This window comes from Macrobrachium nipponense, chromosome 16 (genome assembly GCF_015104395.2).
Source record: "Macrobrachium nipponense isolate FS-2020 chromosome 16, ASM1510439v2, whole genome shotgun sequence".
Classification (NCBI taxonomy): Eukaryota; Metazoa; Arthropoda; class Malacostraca; order Decapoda; family Palaemonidae; genus Macrobrachium; species Macrobrachium nipponense.
In genome coordinates, this window is record NC_087209.1 from 56,667,390 (window position 1) to 56,695,233 (window position 27,844).

A 27,844-nucleotide genomic window follows, 5' to 3' on the forward strand; every position below is an offset into this window, starting at 1 on the left:
CCTTATTATTATTATTATTATTATTATTATTATTATTATTATTATTATTATTATTGTTGTTGTTGTTGTTACTGCAGGACAATTAGCCAAATGTCCCTGGACAAACTGTATGAAATTATATATAAAAAAATTGCAACATAAGAATGCACGAAGGAACAAAAATACCAAAAAGGAATAAACGGTATTCTTAAAAAGTAATTTGGCTTCTAAAGTCTGCAAAATAAAACCTGGGTGCACTTTTTTAATCTGGAGGGGAAGGAGGCCAGACCTGTTCTCCTTGAGAGTTAAGGTCGAACTCGAAGCCACACGGCGTAAGATAAAAGCAGCCCAGGGGGACACCTCCTTTCAACAAGTTCCCGTAATGGGGGTGGTGCCACCATCAGTGAACCTCCCGTGCGTCACTTTAGGTTCAGGCTTCTTAATTGCAACTCCCTTCATTCCATTTTACTGTACCTCTGTTCATATTCTTCCTTCCATCTTACTTTCCTCCACCCTCTCTCAAGAATTGTTTCATAGTGCAACTGGTGTGACACTCTTCAAACCGCTGTATGTACTCTCAATTTCTCTTTCAGAACACCACTCGTGCAAGAAGATGTCTGATGTGTTTGCACCCAGTGCTGTATCTGACAGAAACATCTCGGTCTGAGAGAATAAATCACTCGGATAAGTCGTTAACGGGAGCCTCTTGGGGTAATAAATCTATTTTTAACTAAAAACAAATGTTAAAAAAAACACGTTTCTATTTGCGAGAAGGTGATGATGACCTTGTAACGTAAGAGACGATACACATTAAACATATACATACAAACATACATACTATTATACTAAAATCCTAGTTTGACAGAGCAGTTAAAGGTAATACCAACACGAGATCCACAATTTAAGATCGCTTGGAATTTGGCCCATTCGAAATTCCCAAAATCTAGGGCCAAGATTATAAATATTCAAAAGTATTTCCATTTGCTACTAGTAAGAATAGATTTCAAGTTTATTTACTTTTTTTAGCTTTTTCAAATCTTCCTTTCTACATATAATAATAAAATAATAATAATAAGAATAATAACAACAACAGAACATAACCCCCATTCATATGGAGCAAGCCCACAGGGGACAAATGACTTGAAATTCGAGCTCCCAAATTAATATTATAGGGTTACTTATAAAAGAAAGAAGTAACAGAATGTAAAAGGCAATACAGAAAAAAAAGAGACCAACTACTTGAGAAGAAAAAAAATCAATGGGGAATAATAATAATAATAATAATAATAAACAGCTACAGAGAAGACAACTGATAGATTCGGGACTTTACCTTCTATGTGAAGAAATGGAAAACAAAGAAGAGATTGGTTATGAAAGAAGGAAAAAAAATGACTAAAACAATAAATATAAATAAACAGATAGGCAACAACAATAAGAAAACGTTCCAGTGAAGAAAGCGGATAAAATCGGGCATTTTACCTTCTGTATGACGAAATGAAGAGTCTGCGCAGACCAGTGGCAAGTTAGGACATAGTCGCCCGGCTGAGAGATGCAGTCCCTGGTTAAAAAAAGGCAAGTTTTTGTTATTGCATTCCTGGTTTGCAATCGGCCTTTGGGGCATGGAATAACTCTCGGGGGTTAAGGTGAGAGGGGGGTGGGCAGGAGGGGCAGGGGCACTGTAAATCACTGTCAGGTTAATGCAAATACCTTCAGAAGCCTAGAGAGAAAATGGTTCCACAAAACCGAGAATATGGGGGCGCAGACGCCAAAACTCGGTCTAGCTAAAATTTTTTTCTCTCTCTCTCTCTCTCTCTCTCTCAGAAGTCTGGGACACTATAGTAGATTCACATCAGCCGTGCATTTGATGTCTAAGGCCAGTCCCTTACGACGCTCCTGATTGGTTGTTGATAAGCCAATGACAGGGCTGGAAACTCTCAGTCTCTCTCGAGAGTTCACATGGGCAGGATCTATGTTTCACCCCTCCTGAGGTATACGTCTTTCAAGAGTGGTGGAACATACATCCTTCCTATGTGAGCTTTCGAGAGAGACTGAGAGTTTCCAGCCCTGTCATTGGCTTATCAACAGCCAATCAGGAGCGTTGTAAGGGACTGGCCTTAGACATCAAATGCACGGTTGATGTGAATCTACTATAGCTAGCGAAAAAACACATTCCAATTGAGTTGTGACTACAAAACGCTATTTCACTCTCTATAATCTACAAAACATTGAATCTTATTATTCTAAAAACGAGTGATCTCACCCAACCAACGCATACAAGAAACAACACTGAAAACTTCCGCCTCACCTGATGAGGAACTCTCCCTCCTTGACGACGACCTCCTCGGCGCGAACTCTGGGAATGGTGCCGTGGTACCAGGCGTGGGAACGGAGGTCCCCGGCGTCCAGACTCAATTCCCATTCCAGAAGTTTCTTGAGCTCGCCCACTTCGGCGTTGACCTCGCCGGTGTCCGCGTCCAGTTCGAAAGACTGGAACGAAAAGACGTGTGTCAAATGTATACGTAGCCGTTACAGGGGCAAATCCCGCCTGCTACTACTACTCGGAGGCGTTTAGGTAGAAAAACGAAATGTATAAATATGAATGCTTCCATATTGGATTTAAAGGCTAAATTATCATCCACAAAACTTATTTTTCTTTTACTCAGTAAAGTTTAAAACCTGAAGATTTAAAACTATAAAAAGTATAAACCATAATACGTTTCTAGGGTCAAAATATCAATAGAAAATAATATACGAATCAGACTAGATGCCAAGCGCTGAGACGTACGAGGTCATTCAGCGCTGAAAGGGAAATTGACAGTAAGAGGGTTTGAAAGGTTTAACAGGAAAACCTTTGGCAGTTGCGCTATGAATCATTGTTACGAGAGGGTGGAGAGTAAGAGATGGAAGAAAGAGAATACGAACGGAGGTACATGAAAGGGATGAATGGGGTTTCAGCTAGGGACCCAAGGGACGCTTCAAAGAACTTTGAGTAATGCTTACAGTGCACCGCATGAGGTGCAATGACGGCACTACCCACCCTGCCAGGGTCAAAATTTAAATCCCACGATTGGATTAACTAATAAAATATAATCTCTGTCTCTAGATTATGAGACGCAGCTACTTATGTCAAAGACAAACTACTTTCCTAGTTTCTAAATACCTCTCTGCTGGTGTGGCAGTGTCGACAGGTCCAAAACAGGCCCTAGTAAAGGGTCGCCTTTTGAATAGGACCATCGCTGGCGTAAGCCACCTTTAACCTGAATCTAACCAACCCAACCCTTTCTGAAGACGGCATCTCTCGAGAAGCAAGATCTTGGATTATGTCTCATACTTTCTGCTCACTTAACTTTGACTTTCGCTTTCTTCAATCTTCCTTTCCTCAACCCTCTCCTAACAATTGATTCATAGTGCAACTGCTTTGAGGTTTTCCTCCCGTTACGTCTTTCAAACCTTTTTACTCTCTGTTTCCCTTTCAGTGTTGAATGACCTCATCACAGTAGGTCCCAGCGCTTGGGCTAAATTTTATACTTCAATCCATTCCATACTTTTTACTCTTAGTTTAATGGATGCAGAAGAATGAGTATATACCATCATACCAAAAGAGAATATAGGCCTTGCAATCATTCCACTGTATAGAGATCGGCTCTACTACAGAAAATTTACTTCAAAGACGTCCACTGTCTTCGAACAGGGCATGTCAGTCTTGCTTGCTTGCTTGCTGAAGCGCTAGCAAGCAATCTATATGTTTTTTGTTTTTTACTACCAATGCGAATAGCGTCAAGTAACTCCTTGTGGTCCTCAGAGTGACTCGTTTGATTAGGAAACCAGAGAGCTCCTTAAGAAGTGCCCTCTAATGACGACACCATTGTTAGTTCAAAATCATATTACTCCATTTTTATTCTTTCCTTTTTTAAGACCCGAGAGTATCACGTATTATAAGAACTTTGAAAAACTTTTATTGGCGTTAAAAACCGTTAACTAAGAACCGATCTCTCTCTCTCTCTCTCTGTTATATATATATATATATATATATAATATATATATATATAACATATATATATATATATATATATATATATATATATAACATATATAACAATATACATATATATATATATATATATATATATATAATATATATATGATGAGAGAGAGAGATCAACCTTGGGCCCTTTCTTTCAAAGCACTCATTCTTCATTACACACATCACACTTCTAGTACAATTCCCATGACTAAAACCTTAAAAATTAATTAATTAAACACAGAGTCTAATAAACAAATAAATAAATATATAAATTGCCTTGACCGTTCCAATAACAATAAACAACGATCACTTCAATGTATACCAATTCCCTCTGGATGCGAATAGTTTCGCTGGATGGCTGACCACCACCGGCTTAGAGAGAGAGAGAGAGAGAGAGAGAGAGAGAGAGAGAGAGAGAGAGAGAATAGCATTTCCAATTTACTCAGAAGCGTCAGCCAGGCGTAATAGGAGCGCTGTGCGCAGGTATGGAGGTTGCCTGATAATTTGACACCGGCTTGTCAGTGACTTGCGCACATCTGTGGTCAGCGTTTTCTTTTTCAAAGTATATACTTTCTAATTACTTTTGGATGCGCGAAATCAGATTCATATTTCTTCTTCTCTCCCTCTCTCCGATCTCTCTCTCTCTCTCTCTCTCTCTCTCTCTCTCTCTCTCTCTCTCTGTATTCCATGTAGATCTGCAAAATCAAACTCTCTCTCTCTCTCTCTCAATTCACTGAGAATACAACCTTGCACATTTGAATTTTTCCCTTGTATCAGCTGAAGACTCTCTCTCTCTCTCTCGTTTCCACCCTACCAATGAATCACCATCTAATTACTAACTCATCCAGCTGGCAAAAATGAAAAACAAAAAAAAAGTATTGCACTTTCCCCCAGTCCACCATAAGTGCACAATCATCACTTTTTTTTCCCTAATGCTTCTGCCATTTCGAAATGAGCATGATTACCATCATTCTAACTTTACGGCAATTAAGCTTAAGACTCAAGGAGGTTGTTAGATCATATTTGCTGTGTATACAGAATTTCTATTCATTTATTTGTTGGTTAATTTATTTTTTTTAATAAATGATCTCTTCTTTCCGTATTTCCATTTATATGGTTCTTCATCTTCTGAATAATAATAATAATAATAATAATAATAATAATAATAATAAATAATAATAATAATAATGATAATAATAATAAAAATATTCTTTGAAAGCTTGAATTTGGAGCCAATGGCCCCAGTGATGGGCTTGTTTCATTATGAACTGGGTTCATATAATAATAATAATAATATAATAATAATAATAATAATAATAATAATAATAATGATAATAAACAAAAGGAAAAACAATGCATTCTCCGTCCTGCTTTAGCAAGCAACATGGAGGCAGAAGGTTACACATCGCTTCGAGAGGAGTCACCCAAGAAATAAACTGCTGCGTTAAATGACAGCTTAGCAGTTTCAAGGAATGGTGACAGTTAGCTCCAGTCCCCAACCCCCCACAAAAAAAAAAAAAAAAAAAAATCAACCACATTTTCACAAGACTTAGCAAAAAATTAATTTCATTTAGTTCGTTTACCCAAATGTCTGCGCGTTGGGACACGGGTTTTATTTTGCTTTTGGTCGAACATGTTTAAGGCTCCAGTCTTACGCGTCTACTATGATGACAGGATGTATATGAGGAACTGTTATGGCTATCGGCAGTAAGTACTACTCTTGCAGAAATGTCACCTTTATATCCAGTGGTATTACATTCCTCTCAGTCTCTCTCTCTCTCTCTCTCGTCATCTCTCTAGTCTCCCTCTCTCTCTCTCTCTCCCTCTCTCTCTCTCTATATATTATATATATATATATATATATATATATTATAATATATACATATGCCTACGATATATATATAAATAAAGGTTTTTTGCCACAGTAAAGGGTCCGAACAGGACCGAAAGTACTTGGCTATCTCGCTTTTTCATTTTTTCCTTCGTGGCAAAAAACCTTTATTTATATATAGCATCACGTTTAATATATGTCCTTTAATATCTAATTCGCTCTATCTCGGAATTAATATATTTTCATATATGCTTAACCGAGGGGGAATTTATTAAGCGATAATAGAATTGGCCATCGACAGGCGCGAACCAGCGACTTCCCAATCCCAAGACTGGCAGTGAAGCCTTAAACCATCCCGACAGTCCTGGGATTGGGAAGTCGCTGGTTCGCGCCTGTCGATGGCCAATTCTATTATCGCTTAATAAATTCCCCCTCGGTTAAGCATATATGAAAATATATTAATTCCGAGATAGAGCGAATTAGATATTAAAGGACATATGTAGTTCGATATATATATATATATATATTATATATATATATATATATATATATATAGATATATATATACATACACACACACACACTTAGAAAATCACAGTAGATGCACGTGACGTCACTAAATAATCGAATACCACAGGAAAATGATGGGCAGAAATCCAAGCGCTTTCGTCTTTACTATGACAAAGCCATTCGTTCCTTGAATTTTTTCTTATCATTTTCCTGTGGTATTCGCTTATATATATATATATATATATATATATATATATATATATATATATATATATATATATATATGGATAATTTCACCCGGTGTACATTTATACCCGATTTGGAACCCTGGTCTCTGAAACAGGAAAAAGGAACTGGCTTTTGTCGGTTAACAGTCCTGAAGGTCGACCGCATACGTATAAAAAAAAATAATAAAAAAAAAAAACAAAGGAGAGGAAAGTAGGGAAGCATAAAATTCTTGATAACAACTTCACTTACGTCACTTTTTTTTTTCTAATATATGGTTTCATTTCTACCTGTCAAAGGCGACCATCTTTCAGTGCGGATGTGATATGGTCGTTACATTGATCAAAATCACAATTTTATTTTTTTTTTGTCATGTGTAAATATTTTTTTTTCAAATAAAAAAATTGTTTATAATAAAAAAATGTCTCACCTGTCACACGTGAACTTCTTTCAATACATTTATATGGCCGTTACATTTCTCAAAATTTTATTTTGTAATTCGTCTGAAAATAAAACGTATTTGTAAATTATAATACTGTCTTACTTTCACCTGTCCAAAGTGAACAATCTATCGATACACTTATATGGCAGTTGCATTTCTCAAAATATCTTTTGGGAAGATTTATTCTCGCTCACTTTAATGCTCAAAGTACATGAAGTAGATACACTGCCATTTCACTCCATCTAAGAGCAATCTCTCTCTCTCCTGAAGTCACCATAAAAATCTGGAGAGTCATTCTGTTTCACACGTAGAGATGGAGTCAATCTGATACAATACTAGTTTTTTTTACAGCCGTAGCCAGGAGACAAGTTTGTTAAATTTCTCTCTCTCTCTCTCTCTCTCTCTCTCTCTCTCTCTCTCTCTCTCTCTCTCTCTCTCTCTCTCTAATGAATGGTATGCGAGATTGTCTTTTTTTATCTTTTTTTCTAATTCCCGTAAGGAGATTGTATTCGTACCCATGAGAGAGAGAGAGAGAGAGAGAGAGAGAGAGAGAGAAGAGAGAGAGAGAGCAGCCTTAAAGGCCGTTAAAGTCAGCAAGAGCCCGTGCGGGCATGAAGACAACAATCTAGTCTAGACCAACCAACCACCAATGAGAAGTGAAACTGTAATTTAATATCTACTTACCATTTTGCCAATTGTGTTGGGACTCAGAATAGCTGCTTCCCTCTTCCTGGCATTTCTTCTATTTGCTCTGGGGAAAGAGAAGAAAAAATATTCAATTAATTTCTATTGGCTTCGAGGAAATAGAAAAAAAATCATCAATTGCCAACAGCTATGAGGAAATAAAAATACTTCATAAATTTCTATTGGCTCTGATGAAGCAGAAAATTATCTATCAATCTGTTGGTTCTGAGGAAACGAAAAAATTTCGAATCATTTCTATTAGCTGAGGAAACATATTTCTATTACCTATGAGGAAACATAATTGTGTATTAATTTTCACTGGCTCTGAGGAAACGAAAAATTCTGTAATCATTCTTCTTGGCACTAAGGAAAGAGAAAAATATTACTTAGTTTCTATTGGCTCTGAGGAAACAAAAAAATCCTGTATCAATTTCTATTGGCACCGAGGAAAGAGAAAAATACTTTATCAGTTTCTATTGGCTCTGAGGAAGCAGAAAAATCTGTAATGATTTCTACTGGCACTGAAGAAAAAGAAAAATATTCAATCAGTTACTCTTGGCTCCGAGGAAACAGAAAAATCTGTGATGATTTATAAACTAGCTCTGTGGAAAAACAGAAAACGTTCAATTCATTTCCACTGAGGAAAGAGAAAGCTGTATTCATTTCCAATTCATCAACGCTACAGAGAGAGAGAGAGAGAGAGAGAGACTGACGGACGTCGATCACTGGTATGCCAAGGGTATGCGTGTAATCGAACACTGCTCTAAAAATTTAATCCTGTACGTTAGTGAACTTTATCCCACAGGATATTTGTGTGTGAGAGAAGTTTGCAGTTTTTTTTATTACTTTTTTTTTTCCTTTTCCATTCGGGTATCACCTACACAAACAGATCGCATGAACTCTGAACCAAGGTTGGCAATCAATTTGGGGAGGAGAAACACTTCCCTTCTATGTGAAGTGTGTTTTTTTAAATCCTAGGTTACTCTCAAGGCTTAGTCAGTACCTCGGTTATTTCATCGGCTGTTAAAGAAAATATTGATTGATTAATTGATTCGAGGTTATTTGGCATCGCTGCGTGCCTCAATGATTATTATAATATAATGTAATAATACGCAAGGTCTTGCAGCGACTACACGCAAGTGATTTCAGTCTTAGGGAAACAGTTACTACATTTTTTAAAAAAGTTCATTTTCCCCTTGATTCTTTCAGCTAAAATACAGGGGAAAAAGGGGGGAAGAGGGAAGGGGGGGATAGGGAGTAGGGGTTTCATATCCTGGTCCACCCGGACTACGCCCACGAATATGTACTTGTAAATATAAAGACAAGATACAGATGGTTTTAAAAAATTGACACCTCTATTTTTGGTCATTTCATCACCGATTCTTCGTACAACTTTACTCTTTTCATTCAGTTCCCCGTAGCCATGCATTTTATGTCCTGGAGTAGCCCAGGCTCGAATAAAACGCGAAAAGGAGGTGATGCAAAGCAAAAATGAATTACAAGGCCAAAGTCTGCAACTGGTGAAAATAATCCACACATAGGCCTACGTACCAAGATCTCTCTCCACAAGAGAGCAGCAGTCTACCCTTTCACAAGAGAACTCTACTCCATCTAAGTTACCATACCATCCTCTCCCAAAACTTAATAATTTTAATGTAAGAGTTTAAAATACTATTTAAAATGTCCTTTTTAGTCCTGTTCAAAATACCATTTATGTACGTAAACAACGTTAGTACTATTTGCGTACACAACGCTGCTATATCCAGATAAAAGCTAAAGAAAGTTTTAATTACCCAAATCTTTTAGGCAACTCAAATTAACGACTACGCGCATACGCACGTAAGCGGTATGTTAGGAACATTAAAGTAAATGCATAAGTTTCAAGACCATTACAAATTAGCCTCCTTACACGAACTTGCATAGTAACCTATGTTTAGACCTAAAAGGTGATAATAAACAGTATTGCCAACATGTAAGTACGACATATCAAAAGCTGGTGTGTTCACTTTAGACAAAAATTCTCTCTCTCTCTCTCTCTCTCTCTCTCTCTCTCTCTCTCTAATATTGACTTGACTAAAATACTATTCATTTGACTAAAATACATCAGCAACACAGGCACGTAACCAGACCATTTGGAAGAGAGATCATGAAAGGCACATGCAGCAGATTACATGGCAACAGTGCAAGCGGGTGCTAACGCTGCTACGAGCGACTGGAGAGATGCCAATTTGCAATTTTGGATGGGCTTAAAATTCTTTTAAAGTTAGCCCCACCCAGTGGGTTCCAGACCACCGCCCTGTTCCTAAACCCACACTCAAATGCATCGAGACAAACAGACTTACAGACAGAAACCTGCAACTGCACACACACACACACACACACATTGCTATACGTACTCTACAGATAAAATAGCAGAATAAAATTTGTCGCCACCAGGCCACCGCCAATGTGAAGTTTTATAGTGTTCGTCCTGAAAATGTTGAATGCTTAGCAGGCATATTCCAAAATACCATGAAGACAGGGAGGGGGTGGCGTGGGGCGATTGGAAAATATCAAAGAAAAGGGCAGACCAACTGACGCTTTGTTATAATCTTAGGCTTATATGCTTTATGATATACCACTGGATTTCAAGGCGAATTTTATAGGCCTAAGATAGAAAAAAAGTGTGACTTGTACTACCTTCGGTGAAAATACAAAGAATCATTAGGCATCGTACTTTCAGTTAGTAATTTCGCGGGAAAAAGTTTTAAAAGGAGTTAAAAAAATGATTCTAGAAATACTAATAATCACCACGTAAAAGATAAATTATAGTACTATTACTTTCATAGACCAATTCTACTGGATATTTCAGCAATGAATATACATTGGCGCTTCAGCAATATACTCTGACGCTCACTAATTTCTGCAAGAACTTTCTATATGAGAGAGAGAGAGAGAGAGAGAGAGAGAGAGAGAGAGAGAGAGAGAGAATAATTAGTCCCCAAATCTCAATTAGCAACCGACGAAGAAGAAGGGAAGAACACGGCGCGTAGGTTGTAAACAAACCTCGGCTGGGAGGTCCTACCGATGCCGCTCGTAAAGAATACGTGGTCAAGGATGCAACAAGGACGGCGTGGGATACACACAAGGGTTAGAGTCCAGTTTAGCTTGGAATCCTCCCCCACCCCCCACCCCAACCCCCAACAACAACCCTAACCCGCCAATCGTATCGGTAAGATCATTACCACAGTTGATGAGAAGGGGGGAGCGTATATAGGCTTATCTAAGCGGACCTACTACACTCGATAGCTACCGAAACCAGTTGTTCTCTTTATCTCCTGTTTTTATTTGTCGTCTGACGAAGTCGTTACTACTTTCACAGGGAAAAGTTCCAAAGAAAAAAACAACTTGGGATCTTTCAAGAAAAACTCGATTATTTTAGCGGGTTCTTTAAATATAATCAAGAGTCCACGAATCAGCTCATGAATAAGACCTTTCTGCAACTTTCATTTTGTCATTGTGACATTTTTTTTTTTTTTTTTTTTTGGGGGGGGGATGGTGTTCTTCCTTTCTGGCCCTATTACCTTATACCTGTTATATTCAACGTTCTAATTCGTTTAATATCCTCATTCTCAAACACATTATCTATATTTATATTTATAGTTCTTGCTCAAATTAAAATAGTTTGCAGGTAGAAGTATTTCTCTTCTAGTGTGCTATTGCATCCTTGCTAATGTTTTTTTAATGGGGCCTTATGCCAGCACAACGGCCACTCGCTCCAGAAGAGGCCTCATAGATGACAGAATTTGAACGGACCAACTATTTATTGAGAGAATTATAGATTTTTTTCTGAGGTCTACAATATTCAGCTGAATTTAAGAAATTCCTTACAGCTTTCAATAAATTCAAAGTATAACTCAGAACTTGACTAAATTCAAAGTATAATTCGATGCTTTACTGAATTTAGGGTATAACAAATCCTTAATGAATTAATTAAAGGTATAATTCAGAGCTTTGGATGAATTCAAAGCATATCTCAAAACCACTGCTGAACTCAAAGAGCATACTGTTGCTTTCAACGAATTCAGGGCGTACCTCAAAGCTTAAATTGAATTCCGGAGAGAGAGAGAGAGAGAGAGAGAGAGAGAGAGAGAGAGAGAGAGTTACAAGGATTAGGATGTCTCAAATACTTGTTAGTCCATCCGATGAGACATCGTGTGCTCACTTATCTCTAGGAGCAGGTCTTACTGATCATTCAGTGTCCTAATGATTTTGTCTAGCTTTCTTTTAAACTCTTCCACAGAAAGAGAGAGAGAGAGAGAGAGAGAGAGAGAGAGAGAGAGAGAGAGAGAGAGAGAGAGAGAGAGAGGGTTACTTCGAACTTAGACATAATTCAAGAGAGCCCCAAGAGCTGCATTTGAATTCAAACATTAATAACAATTGCACCCAGTCACCTCCATCTTGCACAGCCAAGGTTGACGGGATAAGCTGACACTCTAACACAACATGACATTAACCTTGCTGGAGGGTGACCTCGGGTGTCAAAAGTGTGACAGTTGCCTGCGACTTCGTTTTAAGGAAACTCTCTCGCTACAAAAGCAATTGCATCTGAAATAACTTATTCAATCTCCAATTTTCCAGTTCATATGAATATTCAGGTCACTTAATTTATTGTGGTCATATTTTTAAATCTTGGATTTGGTTAATGGATGAGAGATATTATGATTTAAAGTAGTTTGTAATTTAATATGCAAAATAGGGATTTAATTTTAGCTGAAAGTTACTATGTCTTCTGCAAATTTGGTTGTTGTTATTATTATTATTCAACTTGTCGTGCCTCTGGTTATAGAACAACAGCAAAACAGCTTCAGGCTTAAGGTTAGAGAGAGAGAGAGAGAAGAGAGAGAGAGAGAGAGAGAGAGAGAGAGATTCTGGGGGTATCACGAACAGAAAGCAAAAGTGAAACTCCAACAATGCACAGCAGGCTAATTACGTGATTATGCCAGATACCCAGCGTCGTCGTCTCTCGGGGCAATTTCAGAAAGGTGGGGGGTGGGGAGTGGGGGGGATTTGATGCATCGTTTCCACATGTCCTCTTGCTTGGGCCCGGCTGCCACCGACGTGAGACCTACTACCATCTGCTTGCGAAAGAAAGGAAGAAAGAAAGAAAGGAGCAAGAAGAAGAAAAAAAGGAGACACTTTCTCTATTATATGCGCACTTAATTTCCACTGCCTGGGGCTCATTATAAATGCATTGTCTCTCTCGTGATGACTCTTGTTGATGCAACAGACAGACAGACAAAGAGAGAGAGAGAATCAGCAGCTGGTGATGGTATAGTTTGATGCTCTCTCTCTCTCTCTCTCTCTCTCTCTCTCTCTCTCTCTCTCTCTCTCTCTCAGACACATATACACAAGGAAAGGAATAGCATGAGAGTTTTCCCTTAAGAAGCCAGTATGATTTAATGGACACAAGTAGCAAATTGAGTACTTGGATGTTAGTCGAGTGTTGTAAGCCACATCTGGGGTGGGCAGAGAGAGAGAGAGAGGGAGAGTCTCTCTCTCTCTCTCTCTCTCTCTCTCTCTCTCTCTCTCTCTCTCTCTCTCAACTTCTGCGAAAGGGTTCGATACAACCAAATCACACAAAAGGTTTAAGAATATCTGAAAAAACATCCAAATAACACAAAAGAATCAAGAAGGAGGAGGAGGAGGAAGAGGAGGAGGAGGAGGAGGAGGAGGTGTCGAGTTACTCCTACTACAAGTATCACTTGAGGGCGATGATGCTGAATGTGGGAGGTTTATGTGGGTTACAGAGAGATGTTTGTGGCCGGTGGGAGGTTGATGTTAATTTTGTAATGTTTGTGAGTGTGTGTGTGTGTGTGTGTTCACTCGCCTGGGACGCCATTTGATCTGCCGAATTATCATTATGCTATTGCACGCGCTGGTCTCATGGGCCAAGCACATATGGTGGGCTAATTTTTAAGTAGATGTCATATGGGCCTAAATTTGAGAGTAGGTGCCATATGGGGGCTAATTTTGAAAGGGGCTAACTTTAAAAGTAGGTGTCATATGGGGGCTAATTTTGAAAGTAGGTGTCATATGGGGGGCCTAATTTTGAAAGCAGGTGTCATATGGGGGCTAATTTTGAAAGGGGTTAATTTTGACAGCAGGTGTCATATGGGGGGTTCTTTTGAAAGCAGGTGTCATATGGGGGGTTCTTTTGAAAGCAGGTGTCATATGGGGGGTTCTTTTGAAAGCAGGTGTCATATGGGGGGTTCTTTTGAAAGCAGGTGTCATATGGGGGGTTCTTTTGAAAGCAGGTGTCATATGGGGGGCTAATTTTGAAAAAAAGGCCAGTTAGTGTCTATAATTTGCAACGTTGTATATTTAATTTTAAGGCCTAAATGTGGTATTCAAGGTATAAAATTTTATTTGTATATTGAGTTGTTGCGAGCCAAATTTAGTTTTTAAAGAGCAAAAGGCGTAAAAATTTATTTTTACACTGAGTATTTAAATAGTAAAAGTGTTAAAAATGTATTTTTATATTTAGGTTTTTATGGACCAAATCTAGTTTTTAAAACCAAAAATTGAAGAATGCCCCAAGGAACTCACTTTAACCCTACATATTTCCCCCCAACGCCTTCATACTTTTAAAGATTTTCGTCAATGCCCAGAGCAAAAAGTACATTTCATGGTCCCTTCCTACAAGTGAAACACACACACAGACACACACACAAAAGCCAGGCCAATTCGTCGTACCCTCGAGGTCACACACAAAACGAGAGACATTCCTGCTCCCGACAACACAATAGGAGATAGTGAGACGTCCCTGTGAATGATATCACCCAAGACGAGAACTTCTCCTCCTCAATCTTCTCCTATCCCTTAACGACTTCAAGTTACCACTTAATAGGTCTCGAGGAGAGCCACTTCATCGGCGTAGTGGAACTCGACGCTGTTTTGGGCCAAAGTCCTCCTTCTCCTTCTCCTTCTCCTTCGCTCGAAGCGAAACTCTGGGTCCCCCTTATTTTGGGCCTCCTGGTTTTGAATTCTTCTGTATTTACACTCAATTTTTTTCCCTGTAACTTGTTAAGGATGATGGCTCTCTTATCAGAAGCCATTAGGGTTGACGTTTACTTTCAATTAGGGGCCCCCTCCCGGGCAGCGGGGGGAAAGTTCCCTAAAAAAGCTAATAGGGTCTCTGTTAGGTTGGGTGTTCATGGGCGGGCTTTCGTCATGTCACTAACTGAAGTTGCAACTTGCAAGTGAGTTCCTATAAACACTTTTCCTTAGCATTAGTCTGCTCGAGAATTTATACCAAGTTGTAGCTACCGAAAACAATTGCGTATATATTCATATATATATATTTGTATATATATACATATATATATAATATATATATATTATATATATATATATAATGTGTGTGTGTGTGTGTGTGTAGTATTCCACCACATAGCAAGGACGAAACCTTCCCTTGTACATGACAAGACAAAGTATGAGCTGATATGAAGTGTTACGAGGAGCGAATATACATGCTTTACAATGGTTGGTGATTGGAATATCGTGTAAAAATGTCGATAAAGAATAAAAAAAAAAAAAAAAAAAAAAAAAAAACAAGCAACGTTGGAGAGGCAGCGTGTTGACGGCTTGGCTGATGGCAGAACAATGAAGGTGTCTGTTTATCGGTTACAAGAAGGAAAAAAAAATTAAAATAAAAAAAACTCACCAGACTTGCTAGTCACCCTCATGCTATTCTAAGTCTCAACAAGGAGAAAAAAAAACAAAATATATATATATATATAATGTGTGTGTGTGTAGCATTGGCTGAAGGACAACGCAAAATTGATATTTTTACATGACCTATGAAGCTCTTAAAAACTTTAGAATGAACACGAATCTGACCTAAAAGAAAAGAAAATTATAATAATACAAAGAAATGCGCTGCGGCCCATGAAAATCAGCCACGGTCCGGTGGTGGCCTATGTTGTTGGTACCTATAGTTAACTGTAACTTTAAATGAAATAAAAACTACTAAGGCTCCTGGAGGGCTGCAATTTGGTATGTTTGAAGATTGGAGGGTGGATGATCAACACACCAATTTGCAGCCCCATAGCCTCAGTCGCTGTGAAGATCTGAGGGCGAATTGACAGACAAAGCCGGCACAATAGTTTTCTTTTGTAGAAGCCTAACTAGCCCAGACCAGGAGGATTCAGCGAGGAATAAGTCTTCCCAGCCTAATGAACCAGCTATGACCCCATAACATCGTAACTAAAACTTGAACCGTGACGACGAAAACATGAATATATTCTGGGACCTTTTATTTATGCGTGACGACCAAATATTACCGATGTGTTACATAATCGTAACCCCTCCCCCCCTCCCCCACCCTTCCGACAGACGCAGCGAAACATTAGGCTAATCGGGATGTCGTAGATCCCGGGATTCATCTCCAATACCATCCCTACAGGGCCAATGAATAAGGATGGCACTGTAATACCCACAGAATCTCACGAGAAATCAATCTTTGTGGCCCCTTCCTCCCCCCATAACATCCGGGACCTTAATAAAGCATATTGAAAATCCATCGGAGAGGATTACCTTTAATACATAAGTTTAAAAAAATGAGTTTTTTCCCCACTCTACCCCTGAGGATGTATAACTGGAACCCCAAGAGTTAATACTATTCTCCTTAAATCTGAATACATTTTATTATTTTTCATTAATTTATCAATTAATTTTTTAATTAATAAGTGGGTTCTCTTCTTTCTGTATTTACCTATACCTCGTCTTACTTCTTCCTTATGAACAGCATCATATTCTATAGAAGCTTGAATTCCAAGTCAATGGCACCTTTGGTGGAGTTGTTCCATATGAATACGGTTCATCTTATGATTAATAATAATAATAATAATAATAATAATAATAATAATAATAATAATAATAATAATATATGTGGCGCCGTAGAGGAGTGGGTTAGGTCGTCAATGGACTTAAGTGAAGGTTAAGCAACATTGGGGCTGGTCAGTCGTTGGATGGGTGACCGCTCTCCTCGGCTTGATTCCTTGGGAAAGGATCTTTACCATAATTTCCTCAGTCTACTCAGCTGTAAATGAGTACCTATCCTGATGGGGTAGGGTCCAGCTATGGGTTAAATAGCAAAAACTCAGCAATGATGGAAAGAAATGAAGGAATAAACGACACGACGTAAATGGAACCTCTGGCAACAGAGGAGCTTCGTCCGGCAACCAGGTATTCAACCCAATTGAAGGAAGATGGGTCAGGTACTTGGAGGTCGTCATCCAGCAAACTGATCACCACAACGACAGTAATCAACAGCCTGAGATTGGAGCTACAGAAGCAAAAAGGAAGAAATGGACAAGAGAAGAAAATAAGGAAATATGGAGATGTTACATCAGAAGCACCCGACGGAGAGAGGAATAGAAAGAAGATTGGTCAACATCTGGAATGAGAGGAATAACACCCCCCAAACGAGCAGAGGCTGGCAGACCAAGTAAGGAACATAAAGAAAAAGAACTGGTGTCAACATCGCAGAACAGAGTTACTGGGGGCAATAAATCTGAAAACCAGTGGAAGACGAGTGGCTCAAGAGTGCATGGGAAGTAGTACTGCTAAAAGTAGACGAAGACCCAGAAATATACAGAGACAGGAGAATGACAAACAAAACAGAGGAATGGCACAACAAACCAATGCACGGACAATACATGAGACAGACTAAAGAACTGGCCAGCGATGACACATGGCAATGGCTACAGAGGGGAGAGCTAAAGAAGGAAACTGAAGGAATGATAACAGCGGCACAAGATCAGGCCCTAAGAACCAGATATGTCTAAAGAACGATAGATGGAAATAACATCTCTCCCATATGTAGGAAGTGCAATACCAAAAATGAGACCATAAACCACATAGCAAGCGAATGTTTGGCACTTGCACAGAACCAGTACAAAAAGAGGCATGATTCAGTGGCAAAAGCCCTCCACTGGAGCCTGTGCAAGAAACATCAGCTACCTTGCAGTAATAAGTGGTAAGAGCACCAACCTGAAGGAGTGATAGAAAACGATCACGCAAAGATCCTCTGGGACTATGATATCAGAACAGATAGGGTGATACGTGCAAACAGACCACAAGTGACGTTGATTGACAAAATCAAGAAGAAAGTATCACTCATTGATGTCGCAATACCATGGGACACCAGAGTTGAAGAGAAAGAAAGGGAAAAAATGGATAAGTATTAAGACCTGAAAATAGAAATAAGAAGGATATGGGATATGCCAGTGGAAATTGTACCCATAATCATAGGAACACTACGCACGATCCCAAGATCCCTGAAAAAGAATCTGGAAAAACTAGAGGCTGAAGTAGCTCCAGGACTCATGCAAAGAAGAGTCGATCACCTAGAAACGGCGTACATAGTAAGAAGAGTGATGGACTCCTAAGGAGGCAGGATGCAACCCGGAACCCCACACTATAAATGCCACCCAGTCGAATTGGAGGACTGTGATAAAAAAAAAATAATAATAATAATATTTAGGTGACGCTAAAGAAACTGACTCGTTATTCAATAAATAACTACAACCGTGTATACCATACCACTTAACTTATTATTATTATTATTATTATTATTGTTGCTGTTGTTGTTCAGAAGATGAAACCGATTCTTATGGAACAGCTCATGATTGTGTTCATGAGGAAGAAGTAGGAGGAGGTAAAGGGAAATGCAGAAAGAAGCGACCCCACTTACTAAAACAAAAAATTAATAAATCAACAAACAAGTGAAAACGCATTAAAATGTAAGGACAATACTATTAAGGTAGCAACTTCTGACGTTCCAATGTACGTACAAGTAATAATAGAAACACCAAATATTTTTTATCTATATTTCTATATATCTACTTCTGCTGTTTTTATTTATTTTAGTTTTTTGTTGTTATCTGTTATTATTATTTATGATTTTTTTCAATTTCAAATTACCCTTGCAAATAACCCCTCGTTATCCAATCAAAAGGAACCACAATTCACTTTCACGCGACCGTAAAAGCATCATTTAAGCCTCATAGAAGCAATCATTCCTCGTGAAGGAATACCACCACCACCGCTACATGACAGGCGCCCCCTCCCCTCCCCCTCCGCCCAATGCCCAAATCCTAACCAGGAAATTGTCGTTCCTCTCTTTTCGTTCGATGGCATGCCCTTCTCATTCTCCTGTCGCCTACTCCTAGGTTTCGGCTTACATGCTGTTACTCATTATTATTATTATTATTATTATTATCATTATTATTATTATTTGCTTAGCGACGCCCATTATTATTATCACTAGCAGAACCAGCTCCGTTTCAGGGAAACCCCTCTTACCCTCACCCCCTTCGGAGTGGGGGGGGGGGGTGGGGGGGGGGGGGCGGGGGAGGTAGGATGAAACCCCATTTTAACTATCTTATGGGTCCCCACCATAACCCTGCCAAGTTTCATGCCCATCGGACCAGCCGTGATTGAATGACAGACGGACGGACAGATATTATGCCCATTTTAGTAAGATTATTATTTGTTGGTTATGCGACATTTACTTCTTGTCAAGCGATGCTCATTATTATCATTACTATTTTTCTTCTTTTTGAATCATTTTTGAGTATCCTTTACAGCGCCCCTTCTTTATAGACCGCTAGCTGCAACCCCTTTCAATCCTTATACCACACCTCCGTCCATATTCTCCTTCTTCCATCTTGCTTTCCGCAACCACTCTGCTAACAGCTGATTCATAAGTACACCTTTCGAACCTTCTTCACGCCCAATTTCCCTTTCAGCGCCGAATGACCTCATAGGTCACAGCGCCGAGTCTTTGGGTTCAATCTTATATGCCATTCAATTAAAACACAGCTCTATATAACTTGAGTTTATAATTCAAAGTATCTGTTTAACCACTAAAGTGCCGTGGAGAGAGAGAGAGAGAGAGAGAGAGAGAGACGGGCCTCCAAAATTCTATTGATCCCCTCCCTTCGATCGAGAAGGGGGGATGGGAGGGAGGAGGGCGGGGGTTTGGCTGGCTGGACCTGCCTACCTACATACCCCCTATAACACACACTATCCATTGTGTGGTAATGCAGAGGGCAGTATGGCATTTGATCAGAAATTCCGGATCATGCACAAGCGACTGACGAGATGCCGGGGTACTGGGTATTTTTCTGAGATATCATGCCGGTGGAGAGAGAGAGAGAGAGAGAGAGAGAGAGAGAGAGAGAGAGGGGGGGGGGGGGTTATCTTATGAATATCTGATGAATGGTTTCAGCCCGGTGGGAGTGTGGATTAACCTCTCTCTCTCTCTCTCTCTCTCTCTCTCTCTCTCTCTCTCTCTCTCTGACATAAAAAATAAAAGGGCATTTTCACCAACGATCCATATAGTATCTCTCCCGGCCATCATCCACAAACCAGATTAAGCAGGCGACGAAAAAACACACACCCCATGATGTTATAAAAAAAAAGAAAAAACCCACACCATCACCTCGTCTTTAAACTACTTTCACACAGAACAAAGTCTTCTCGCGTCCATATATCACGGCAAACCTGACTCCCAAACTTCGCTTCTAGTATAGTACATTAACCCCCATCAGGTTTCCTCAACAATCTCCATATTTCATATTGATCGACTGAGAGCCGGACTGAGGATGGTAATCACCCTCTTTCCAACGCCTGAGAAAGCCAAAATAACTAAGGATTCTGTGGGACAAAATATACTTGTTAATTCGAGTTTTACATCTGTGGTAGTGGTATTTGCTTTGTATTTATTAACACACACACACACACACACACACATACACATACACATACACATACACACATATATATATATATATATTAATATATATATATGTATATATATAGTATATATATATATATATATATATATATATAATAGATTAATATAATATATATATATATATATATAATTATATATCAATATATATAATATATCGACTCTTTGCGAAAACACAACTGCAATGTTTGGCACATTGAAGAGGAAAAGTTTCCCTCTTTCTCCTTAATGAAACTTTCTTGGAAGAGGCAACTGTGGTAAAGAGGAGAAGCGGAAAAGATAAGTGAGCGCACGATGTCTCCTCGGATGGACTAACGAGTCTTTGAGACATCCTAATCCTTGTAACTCCCGAATAAGACGGAGAGGAGGACGTAGGTAGCTCAGTCAATAATACTTTAATGGCGACCGACAATCATAAATCGGGAACTGACTCTCATCTGATAGAGGCTAATTGAACCGTAACGTACAATACCTGTTTTAGACGTCACGGTCTGCTGCTCACGCCCTCGGGCGTAGGAGAAACTGAGGAATGTACAGCAGAGAGAGAGAGAGAGAGAGAGAGAGAGAGAGAGAGAGAGAGAGAGAGAGAGAGACTGCTTTCTTCCTCGTATGTCAATTCGATCTCAAAAAACGTCCTCTTAAGACTTACTGAAAAGTTTAAGTTAGGAGGTTCCCAAAAGACTTCCTGAAAAGCTTAGGTTAGGAAGTCCCCAAAAGTATTCCTGAAAAACACAGCAGACCCCAGAAGTCTTCTTGAAAATTTCTGATATGTCCACCAAACAGCACCAATTTTCTTTCTGTAAAGACCACCAGAAAATGGCATCTGTTCTGTCCGGAGAATCTGAAAGCAAAGCAAACAATGAAAGTGGAGGGACACTACACTACTCACCCAGCACCCGCTCTGAGGATAACGTCAGGATGTGTGATGGGATCCGGCGGCAGGGGTCTCTGCTGGCGTCTCTCCTCCACTAGGCTCAGACGGGGGTTGGGGTCCACGCCCTTGAGTTTGTGGTCTGGAAACAGAGAAAGACTGGCATGAGAAAGGCAGAAGAGAGAGACGAGAGTAACTGTATAAGAGTTCATTGAAGTGACTGGCCTAGACACTGGTGTAAGTGGGCAAGAGTTCACTGAAGTGATTGGACAAGAGTTCACTACAGTGACTGGGGCAAGAGTTCATTTAAGTGACTGGGCAACAGTTCACTAGAGTGACTGGGGCAACAGTTCATGGGAGTAACTGGACAAGAGTTCACTAGAGTAACTGGGGCAATTGTTCATTGAAGTGACTGGGCAAGAGTTCACTGGAGTGACTGGGGCAACAGTTCATGGGAGTAACTGGACAAGAGTTCACTAGAGTAACTGGGGCAAGAGTTCACTGAAGTGGCTGGGCAAGAGTTCAAAATGAGACAAAATCAGTGCTGGAAAGAATGAATAAATTAGATAAATTAAGATGAACAATACAAGAATCACTAGAACTAAAGTGAATGAAATTCAGCTTCTCAAAATGGCTTTGCAAAGTCTTCAACGACGTGAACATTTTTAATATTTTTACAAAGTTGGTCTGACGCTTCAAACCCGTAAGGAAATTGTTGCATAGTCAACTTGCGCAACATGATATACATCTATACGCTGTTAGTTGAGTTTTCTCGACATTAAACAAAGAACCGTTCACATACATAGAACTGGTTTATGTTCGCTCGATAAAGAGTTCAAAGTAAAGACCAAAAAAAAAAAAAAAAAAAAAAAAGATTGTAACACCAACGTACATGATAAGAATGCACTAAAAGGCAATGTATTTTTGTATTGGGCCGTGTCAAATCATTCCTAACACACAGTAAATGCGCTGTGATGATCTGTAAGCTATTTCACTGCAAATACCTACAGTGAAAAGCATCACTCATCTCATCTCGACCTAAGAGTCAGCTTAATACTTTTGATGGGTCAGCATCTTTCCTTATCATCATCTTGAGTCATGAAGAAGTAAAATCTCACAGTAAGCGGAAACTTTCGCATCAACAGGGACTGGACCTTACCTTACCTTACAGACCTTACATCTTGTTCGGGTTGCCCCAGGTCCCTCAGTGTGAGGCACCTCTAATGTCTACCAGAGAGTTGCTAGTACATCTTCCGGTATATTTTGCATCTTCCAATCTTGGATGGTCTGGGATGCAGTTTAGATATTTGTCGAGCTTATTCTTAAACACATCTACGCTCACTCCTGATATATTCCTCAGATGAGCTGGCAACGCATTGAATAGACGCTGCATTATCGATGCTGGTGCGTAGTGGATTAATGTCCTGTGTGCTTTCCTTATTTTTCCTGGTATAGTTTTTGGGCACTATTAATCTACCTCTGCTTGCTCTTTCTGATATTTTTTAGTTCCATGATATTTTCTGCTATTCCTTTCCATCTGTTTCCCATGCCGGCTGAATTATCATGTAGCGTTCTCTTCTCCTTTCTAGACTATATAATTTTAAGAATTATTGAGGTTCTTTCCCAGTAGTCTAGGTCCTTAACTTCTTCTATTCTAGCTGTAAAGGACCTTTGTACACTCTCTATTTGTGCAATATCCTTTTGATAGTGTGGGTACCATATCATATTGCAATATTCAAAGTGGACTACGAACATATGTTTTATAAAGCATAATCATGTTCTTAGCTTTTCTTGTTTTGAAGTGCCGTAACAACATTCCCATTTTTGCTTTACATTTTGCCAACAGAGTTGCTATTTGATCATTGCATAACATGTTTCCTATTCATCGTCACACCAAGGTCTTTAACTGCTTTTCTTATTTGTGATGGTCTCATTATTAGGTCCCTTATATGCATATAGCTTTCTTTCTCTGTCTCCATAATTATTGATTCAAATTATCAGAGTTAAATACCATCCTATTTACCTCGCCCAATCATATACTTTGTTAAGGTCTCTTTGTAGAGCGTTCCTATCTTCATCATCAAGTAATTTCTCTACTTATTCTTGTGTCATCTGCGAAACTACTCACTACCGAATCCTTAACATTATTGTCTATGTCTTCAATCATAATAACAAACAGTATTGCAGCTAACACCGTACCTTGCGGCACACCGGATATTACCTTGGCCTTCATCCGATTTCTTTCCGTCGTCGTTTGCAATAACTATCTGTTTTCTGTTGTGTAAAAATTCTTTTAACCATCTTCCTACTTTACTCCAACGATATTTGTGTTTTCTAATTTTCTTCGCTAATAATTATTATGGTCTACTTTATCAAAAGCTTTTGCAAAGTCTAAATAAACCACATCTGTTTCATTTCCGCTTTTCATATTTATGAATATGTTCTCACGGTGGACTAACAGTTGGGTTTGTGTACTTTTTCCGGGTACGAAACCATGTTGTCCTTTATTAAACAAATTATTTTTTATTAAATGTTTCATAATATTTTTCTTCATTACCCATTTCATACACTTTCATAATATGTGATGTTAGACTCACAGGCCTATAATTACTTGCCTCCTAGTCTTGATCCACTTTTGAAAGTAGGGGTAAATATATGCTAATTTGTGCTCATCATAAATCTTGCCTGTATCTACACTTTGTCTTAATAATATTGCAAGTGGCTTTGCGATAGAATGAACTACTTTCTTTAACAAAATAGCAGGAATTCCATCAGGCCCTGCAGCAGCTCCATTTTTAATTTCATTTAATAGCCTGCACAATATCAGCTTCATTAATATCTATGTCAGCTAAAATATTCACTATTTTCATCCCTTACTTCTATATCATTATCTTCATTATCTATATTCTAGGGTGAATTCTCTCTTATATCGTTCTGCCAGTATGTTGCAAATTTCCTTTTTTCATTCGTTAATCTCCCTTCAATTCTCAGAGGGCCTATTTCTATTCTTCTTTTATTCATCTTCTTCGATATGAGTATAATAGTTTGGGGTTTTGCTTGATATTTAATAGGGTTTTTTTCTTCCAAGTCCCGTTTTTCATTTTCTTTTGATTGTATAATCTTTTGTTCTGCATTTTTCTATCTTACTTTTTAGTTCTATAACTTTCCATGCATTTTTTTCTTTTGCAAGACCTTTTTTCCCACTTTCTGATTTTCTGGAACAAGATCCTTCTGTCTCTTGTATGCATGAATGATGTTTACTTTTCTTCTTCGGTATATTATTTTTCCTCTATTTTCTCCAATATTTTATATAATATCTCCGTATTTACCCTTATGTCATCACTTACGAAAATGTTATCCCAATCGTTTGTTTAATTCTTCATTAATTTCTGACCATTTATATTTTTACTGTAGAAGTTGTATTTTCCATATCCTTCCCACTTTTTCATTTCTTGCTTATCTCCTATTTTCACTTGCTTTGGAATGAACTGTTAATTAATTCTATGACATTATGGTCTGAAATACTGCATTATAAACTATTATTTCTTTAACATAATTCATCTCGTTCACAAATACTAGGTCTAAAAGTAGTTTTCCTTTCTTGTTGGCAGGTGATTTATTTGTTGAATGTTGTATTCTAGTAGCATATCTAATAGCTTTTCAAATTGCCTCTTATCTTCTGCACTACTATTACTCTCTTTTTTATATGTATAGTAGTACAACCACAATCTCCTATTCGTTCTTTCCATTCTACGAAAGGAAAGTTGAAGTCACCAGATAGGAGAATAGTCCAGTCCTTGTGATTTCTACATATATCATCCAATTTTTTCAATTATTAAGTCAAACTCTTTAGTATTAGGAGGTCTATATATTACTATGTTCATCAATTTTTCAGATTCAAATTCTACCCGCTATTAGTTCACATTCTGAGTACTATATTTCTCATATATTTTTCCTTGTTTTTTGTCTTTCCCATATATTGCGGTTCCCCCTTGATTCCTATTTTTTCTATCTGATCTATAAGTTTGGAACCCTTTTATTTATTCAATCATTCCCAGTCTCTTGGGAATACCAGGTTTCACTTATATTTCCATTATATCTATTTTCTTTTCACTTTTGGGTTAGTTCTTATTTAAGTACTCTATTTTTCTTTTTGACTTACTCGTAACTAAACCCTGCGCATTCATCACTATGATGGTTTGCGTGTTTTTCTCCTTCATTTAATACTGGTAGTAATAAGGATTTTCCCATGTCTCTTTCTGTTCTGGTATGTTGTTCTTTTTTCATTTCCAGAAATTCTGACATTAAAAAATCCAACTTTTCCATAATATTTGATCTTCCTTCATCATAATTATTCATTTTGTGTCTAATCTGCAATTTTCATCGTTTCTGCAATATCCTCTTGCATAAATAAATAATACAGTTTATTATCTCTTGAGTAGAATTTCGGAGCTGATGCTTTGAAATTTTTTGCTGACCACCTCTGCATATCTCATTGGTGGTTTGCTTTCTACTTTTACCTGATATTCTTGATTTCTCTCTTTATTTGTTTTCTTTCTTATTTTGGATTTTATTACTTGGTTGGTTATTTATTTGATTATGAAGAGAGAGAGAGAGAGAGAGAGAGAGAGAGAGAGAGAGAGAGAGAGAGAGAGAGAGACGAAATTTCCTGGAATTATGTTCTCGTGATCTTAAAAAAAAAGGAAAAAAAATCTAGCGATCATGCGTTTTGGACAAACATCAAAATCTTAATGACACGAGAGAGAGAGAGAGAGAGAGAGAGAGAGAGAGAGAGAGAGAGAGAGAGAGAGAGAGAGAGACTCTTGGCCGGAACAAATGAGCATGTCGACCAATCCTCGCCCGGAGCCATTCCTGGAGGAGGAGAGGTCAAATACGGAGCATTGGACATGAAACTACTACCTTTTCTTCTGCTTCATCTTCTTCTTCTTCTCCTTTTTACTTCAAAACTCCTGACGAGAAACTAGATCTGATGGTCTGATTACACGGAGCGAGACTTCCCTCCCTCCCTCCCTCCCTCCTGCAAACTCTCTGTCCAGTTTACTTCGAACTCCTCGTCAAAACTTATCGTAAAAAGTCCGGAGGATTCCTGGCTGGGACCCTCGAGAAGACGGCTATAAACGGTTGCAGCGGGTGGCTGTTGCGGCTATTTCATACATAATTACAACTCCCTCTTATCTGTCATCTCTCGACTCCATAACTTCTGAAGTCCATTGAAATTTAGGGGCTGCTAAAGGATCACCTTAGCAATTTTTACGCACCTGCTATCCGTCTACTTATCAGTAACAGTGTGTTCATTACGGGTAGGGATATGCGATACACAGACCGGCCAGTGCGCTACATTTGTGCCAACTCGCCCAGTTCCAGAATCCAGAAAGTCAGTTCCAGCGGGGTAAATCCAGAAAGTCAATTCCAGCAGGCTAAAGCCAGGAAGTCAATTCAAGCGGGGTAAATCCAAGAAGTCAATTCCAGCAGGCTAAAGCCAGGAAGTCAATTCCAGCAGACTAAAGCCAGGAAGTCAATTCAAGCGGGGTAAATCCAGGAAGTCAATTCCAGCAGGCTAAAGCAAGGAGGTCAATTCAAGTGGGGTAAATCCAGGAAGTCAATTCTAGCAGGCTAAAGCCAGGAAGTCAATTCAAGCGGGGTAAATCCAGGAAGTCAATTCAAGCGGGGTAAATCCAGCAACTCGGTTCCAGCAGGGTAAATCAAAGTAGTCAGTTCCAGCAGGGTAAATCCAGGAAGTCAATTCCGGCAGGTAAATCCAGGACGTATGTTTCCAGCAGGTAAATCCAGGACATCAATTCCAGCAGGATGAATCAAAGTAGTCTGTTCGAGCAGGGTAAATCCAGGAAGTCAATTCCAGCAGGGTAAATCCAGGAAGCCAATTCCAGCAGGTAAATCCAGAGTCAATTCCAGCAGGTTAAACCAATGTAGTTAGTTCCAGTGGGGTAAATCCAGGAATTCAATTCCACAATGGTAAATTAGGAAAGCCAATTCCAAAAGGGTAAATAGAAGAAGTCAAAATTAGCTATCGACTTTCAAATAAACATAGCCAAAATATTACAGGGAATGTAAAAACAATTAATAATTTCCAACTCATACTAAAAGAGAAGGAATTGGGAGAGGAATATTCCAAAAGAGAAATTAAAAAAAAAAAAAAAAAAAAAAAAAAAAAAAAAAAAACGTGAATTGTAGACAGAAAGGTTTGCGTGTCGTATCAACCACAAAGAGACGGACAGTAATGATCTTTCATTATTCACAAACTCCATTAAGCCCTGTCACGCTTGGGGGCTTCCGTGAGAGTAGTGCTTACTCCGAGTAATTACTCGAAGCTCTTACTTGGAAATGCTGGGTCCCACGGAACACAAGGGACTGATGAACGAGTGATAAGTTCATTCAGGTTTTGATGACGATGGGGAATGATCGAGTTATTTTTGAAAAGTAAGTTATTGTGGTTA

At 38.7% G+C, this 27,844-nt stretch overlaps 1 protein-coding gene across 9 annotated transcripts in view; it reads right to left on the minus strand.

Moving 5' to 3' along the window:
- LOC135195717 (SH2 domain-containing protein 3C-like) overlaps positions 1-27,844 on the minus strand; it is a 275,188-nt gene that overhangs the window by 9,239 nt on the left and 238,105 nt on the right. For all 9 annotated transcript variants that reach the window (XM_064222131.1, XM_064222132.1, XM_064222133.1 and 6 more), the window contains 4 exons: positions 21,387-21,510; positions 7,696-7,762; positions 2,285-2,466; positions 1,459-1,537 (listed from right to left, as the gene is read on the minus strand). In XM_064222131.1, coding sequence (XP_064078201.1) covers positions 1,459-1,537; positions 2,285-2,466; positions 7,696-7,762; positions 21,387-21,510 — 452 coding nt within the window. The remainder of the gene's footprint in view (positions 1-1,458; positions 1,538-2,284; positions 2,467-7,695; positions 7,763-21,386; positions 21,511-27,844) is intronic.